Source organism: Nansenia antarctica, assembly GCF_963989245.1.
Source record: "Nansenia antarctica genome assembly, chromosome: 9".
Lineage (NCBI taxonomy): Eukaryota > Metazoa > Chordata > Actinopteri > Argentiniformes > Microstomatidae > Nansenia > Nansenia antarctica.
In genome coordinates, this window is record NC_137679.1 from 37541815 (window position 1) to 37546937 (window position 5123).

The following is a 5123-nucleotide window of genomic DNA, read 5'->3' on the forward strand; positions in this document are numbered from 1 at the left end:
ACTATAGAGGCACAAATAATAGCACACGCAGAGTCCATATCTTGCAAGTCTTACGTTATCCTTTAAGCCTTCTTCAGCTAACACAACAACAATTTAGCACTTAATGACGCTTAATTTCATTTTCTTATCATTTCCTTTGGGGGGATTATTCATTCGTATAAAACTATCTGCAGCTATAGTTACAGCCTCAGCTCTCCCTCCTAAGTGCAATCATCTATTATTGAGCGAAAGGCCGTGCGTGGAAATGAGTGTAAGAAGGTGGATTTGAAGTAGAATTGGTTACAATCGATCAAGGGTGAAGAATATTGCTGATGGTAACAAAAGAAGCAACTATGTCTTTCTCCCAGCTTGGATATCCTTACAATGCAACTTCACAGGTAAGAAAATATACTACATTTTTATATTGTAATGTAACGGTAATGGAATATTATTTTTCAATACTTTGTTTGAACTGCTCACTGTGTAATTTAGAAGGAGCACCGAATAGCAGCTGAACAAATATTGACATGCAGTTTTTTCCATGTGATGTTTTGTTGAATCAAAATATCGATATACATGAACACATGCCAAATTACTTTGAATTATAAATGATCTCACGTGTGTTCTGATGTGACAAAAGACATTGACAAGTGTATATTAAGATACCTATTAGTATAAGGTGTAATTGCGCAGGTTACTGTAAGTGTGGATGTCCCAAACTTTTTTTATTGAAGTCAATTAAGACCACTGGAATCTTATTCAACAATTATTATCATTATTATTGTTAGGGATTGATGTAGGCTAGTGATTTATATTTTTTGCATCGGTGTTTGGTGACAGCTGGACAATATGTAAGCTATGCGACAAAAGTTCACCATGAACTTCGTTTGAATTAGAAAAGTTTTCAGTCAAAGTTGTGGCAAAACATATAGCTGTTCCACCGACTACTCGTATCTAAATCTAATATGGAATTTAATGTATATAGTTTAACTTTTCCCTGAATTGAAAGGCAAAATATATGATGCACTGTAAGATTCCCAAAATGTTATAGCCAATGCATTCATACCAGAGTATGTTGTCAAATGCGATCCTGAAATGAATTTATGAAGGTATACACAACACGCTTTGACCTATTCTTGAGCTTACCTGAGTGTCCTTTATCCTAAAGTAGTAGCCTATGAAATTGATTACACCAAGCTAAGAGCTCAACCGTTACGCGCGAATGACATGTCTATCCACAATTCTTTTCATGCAGTTTTTCGTGTCGGCAAACCCCAGTACGACTTGCTGCGATTCGATTTCCAGGTCGGTCTCTGACGGGACAAGCGGGTCCCAGACTACCGCGTCTTTCTGCTGCCCGTCCTACGAGAACCGTCTCCTGGCCAGCACACGGACGGAGCTCAACGCGGCACTAGGGATGTACAGCTCCCCCTACGCAGCCGCGGCCGCCGCCAGCCAGAACTACGCCAACTACTTTCCATACAGCACCGACACCTCCGCTATCTACTCAACGCTGGTATACGTGCGGTTTAATCTGATATTTCAGCAGAGCTCTCCTCTCCATCGATCAACCTGCTGGGTCTTGATCAATTCTTATCATCACTGTGTTTTGAAACTTGAATTTGAGAGAAGAAAAAAAATGTGTCCTTCAAATAGCGGACAGAGGATGCGAGGAGTCGAATTCAGAATTGTAACTTTTATTCAGTGTTGCCTTATCATGTTTGACTTTGGGAAATAGAGCAGCCGAATACTTAAATACGTCAAATATTTGGGGACATTACAACAACATTTTAAAAAGTTTTGCAAATAAAATAAATCGAATTATGGAACTGGTGCCAAGTTACCAGTTGTCCTGTTATTAGGAGGCGATGAACAAGCCTAATAATTTGTCAGTTAACTTCCTTGTTGAAACTGAAAGATACAGCCTATGCCATTTTATTAGACACAGCAAAAGGGGACAGAGGTCAAATCCATAACATAAACATCAATTAATATTAGACTGAGATCTTGTTTCATAAACATTTAATAACTTATAACTACTACTTTTTTTAACAGAATCCACAGTACGAAATTAAGGATGGCACTGGCACCATACATTCTGGGATAAGCCAGCCGGCGGCGTACTACCCTTACGACCACTCACTGGGCCAGTACCAATATGACAGGTACAGTGGACATCTTCTATCTGTTCTATATTGGTTCAGTGCTTCTCTTTAGGTTGAATAACCCTACCATACATAGTGCATTATAGAGCCCTGTCATACATATGAGTAGTAATGGACATTATCATAATTCACATTTCATTCTGGGTCCATGCCACTTCCATAGCAAACATCACAATCAAACTCCTTCTGCCTAGAACAGGAGCTGTATATATTTCAGGCAACACTCCAGGGGTGCAGGATGGGGTAGGGGGGGGGGGGGGGGAGGGGGATTTGAGAGTGAATAGTTTATGAGGTATTTTGTTGCTAATGGCGCTAATGGCTACCATGTCTGCTGACAGGTATGGGACTGTGGACTTTAATGGCTCAGCCAGAAGGAAGAACGCCACCCGGGAGACCACGAGCACCCTCAAAACGTGGTTGTACGAACACCGGAAGAACCCTTACCCCACCAAGGGGGAGAAAATCATGCTGGCCATCATCACCAAAATGACCCTCACCCAAGTGTCCACCTGGTTCGCCAACGCCCGGAGGAGGCTAAAGAAGGAGAACAAGATGACCTGGTCACCAAAGAACAAGGCTGGGGACGACAGCAAGGATGACCTAGATAAGAGTGATCAGGACTGTGTCACCAAAGGTACTCATCCTCCTCCTACCAACGAATAGTGTAAACATTGAAAAACATACGTATTGTATGGCAGCAGAGTAGATTCTCCTAAAGAACCTCTAAGATTCATGCATACTGATTACATTTTTAACAGAGGCAGTTGTACTGGGGACTTGGTCCCGCAAGCTACCTACATGACCTAAAATGACAAACATCAGCTAATCGCTAACCTGTATATCTCCTGCTTCATAACTTCACCTCTCTAATGCTCCATGTGTATTTGTGTAATCTTGTCATTCAGACTCCAGCGACTGCAAGGAGGAGAAGGACCTTCGCCTGAGTGACCTGGAGGACATGGACGATGACGACTGCGACAAACTGGACAGCGACTGCGAGAAGGCGGCCGTGGAGGAGCACAAGCATCTCCAGAGGGACATGTCCAGGGCTCCGCCAAAGAGAGACTGCAGCTCGGAGCTCTCCCTGCCCCACAGCTTCCACCCCTTCCCCTGCGGCCTCAAGAGTGTGTCCGCTCTCTCCTCGGACTTCCTGGATCCCATGGTGTCCAAGACCCCCCCCTCCTCCACTGTCCCCACGGGCACCGTGTCCCTGTCCCATTTTGAGGTGTCGGACAAGCCCCGGATCTGGTCTCTGGCGCGCACGGCGGCCACAGGGGTCATCCTAGGGTCTCACCACGGCGCCGAGCTGCGGACCGGTAGCACGGCCGGGGACTGCCAACTGCAGAGCGCCAGGCTCCCGGTGACCGGTAGTGGCCAGTGTGGGAACCTCAGGAGCCGTCAGGATCCTATAAACATGTCCCATGCAGAGAACCCCTTTCAAGAGGGGCCGTTGCACTCAAAAGTGTACAGCAGTGTTTCTCAAGCTGGCAGCTACAGTCACAAGGCCCTCCAACTGCACTGCTCCTCCTACCCTGCGCTTAATGAGACATGCCAGTACTCCACCATTGAAGGTATGTAAATGTTACAGTACATGTGGGAACACGGTACATGTGGGAAAACTAGGGTTAGGGTTAGGTGCTAGGGTGCTACGGTTAAGGTTAGGGTTAGGGTTAGGGGTAGGGTTAGGGATAGGGATAGGATTAGGGTTAGGGTTAGACATGCCAGCATGTACCAAATCGACGTAGCACCTAACCCTAACCCTAGTTTTCCCACATGTACCGTATTCCCACATGTACCGTAACATAAAGACCAACCCCTCATACACCCATCCTACACAGATCCTGCCGTGTTCAGATACTTTTAGTGGGTCCCTATTTAATTTGTCACAATGTGTTGGCACATGAAGTGCATCAGAATTTAAAAATCGACTGTTTCACCTTAACGTTCGGTTGTTACAAAAAAACGGTTGGGAAATGATCAAGTTTAGCACAGAACTGACATTGTTCTTTTTTAAATTTATTTTTATTATCAAAGAACACTTTTCTTTCTGTATTTTCTAAATATTCACTGAATGGAAACACAGTGCAGTAGTAAACATAGCATTTAACATAGGCCATTGTTATTAGACCTCCATATGTGACAGCAGTTAGTGAAGGCGGGAACAAGTTGGCAACCAATAATCAAAATGTTCAGACTTTTATTCTGAAAAATGTAATTAAATGTCAACATTGCTGAAAATCAATGACACACTGGCTAGTCAGGCCAAAATATTGCAATGCAATGGATTTGGTGAGTAATCCCCACTACTCTACACTAATTAGGTACTAGTGGGGATTACTCACCGAATCCATTGCATTGCCATGTTTTGGCTTGACTAGCCAGTGTTGATTTTCAACAATGTTGACATTTAATTACATTCTTCAGAATAAAAGTTTGAACATTTTGATTATTGGTTGCCAACTTGTTCCCGCTTTCACTAACTGTTGTCACATATGATTGGCTGCATCACATATCTTAGATTGTCCATCTTGTTGTCTGTAGGATTCTCAAGTGGGAAGGTTGAGACAGAGCCATCGGAACTCAGTGACACGTGTGTGACTCTGCAGGATGACAAGGTCACCGCCTTCAGACCTGTGATGAAGAGGTGAGGCAGGTGAGCCACTGAGCAATGACATGGGAGAATTGTACACACATAGACACACACACAAACACATACACACATACACAAACACACACATACACACACACACAAACACACACACACACACACACACACACACACACACACATGCGCATGCACACACATACACACACACACACACACACACACACACACACACACACACACACACACAGAAAGTCAGAGAAAAAGACAACCCAAGTTTCAGTACACTTCAATTGTACAATTACTAACCATCATCTGTTAGTAATCCAATCATTTGGATTACATGGGTTGTGCTGACATTTCTAAATACCAAC

The 5123-nt window shown here is 43.6% G+C and overlaps 1 protein-coding gene across 1 annotated transcript; it reads left to right on the top strand.

Annotated features, from left to right (window-relative positions):
- Positions 1–311: 311 nt before the first annotated feature.
- Positions 312–4792, top strand: irx6a (iroquois homeobox 6a; the record flags this gene model as incomplete). Its single annotated transcript, XM_080539968.1, has 6 exons — positions 312–377; positions 1235–1495; positions 2035–2144; positions 2483–2778; positions 3050–3715; positions 4686–4792. The coding sequence occupies 6 exons, from the start codon at positions 312–314 to the stop codon at positions 4790–4792; spliced, it is 1506 nt and encodes a 501-aa protein (XP_080396094.1).
- Positions 4793–5123: the final 331 nt, after the last annotated feature.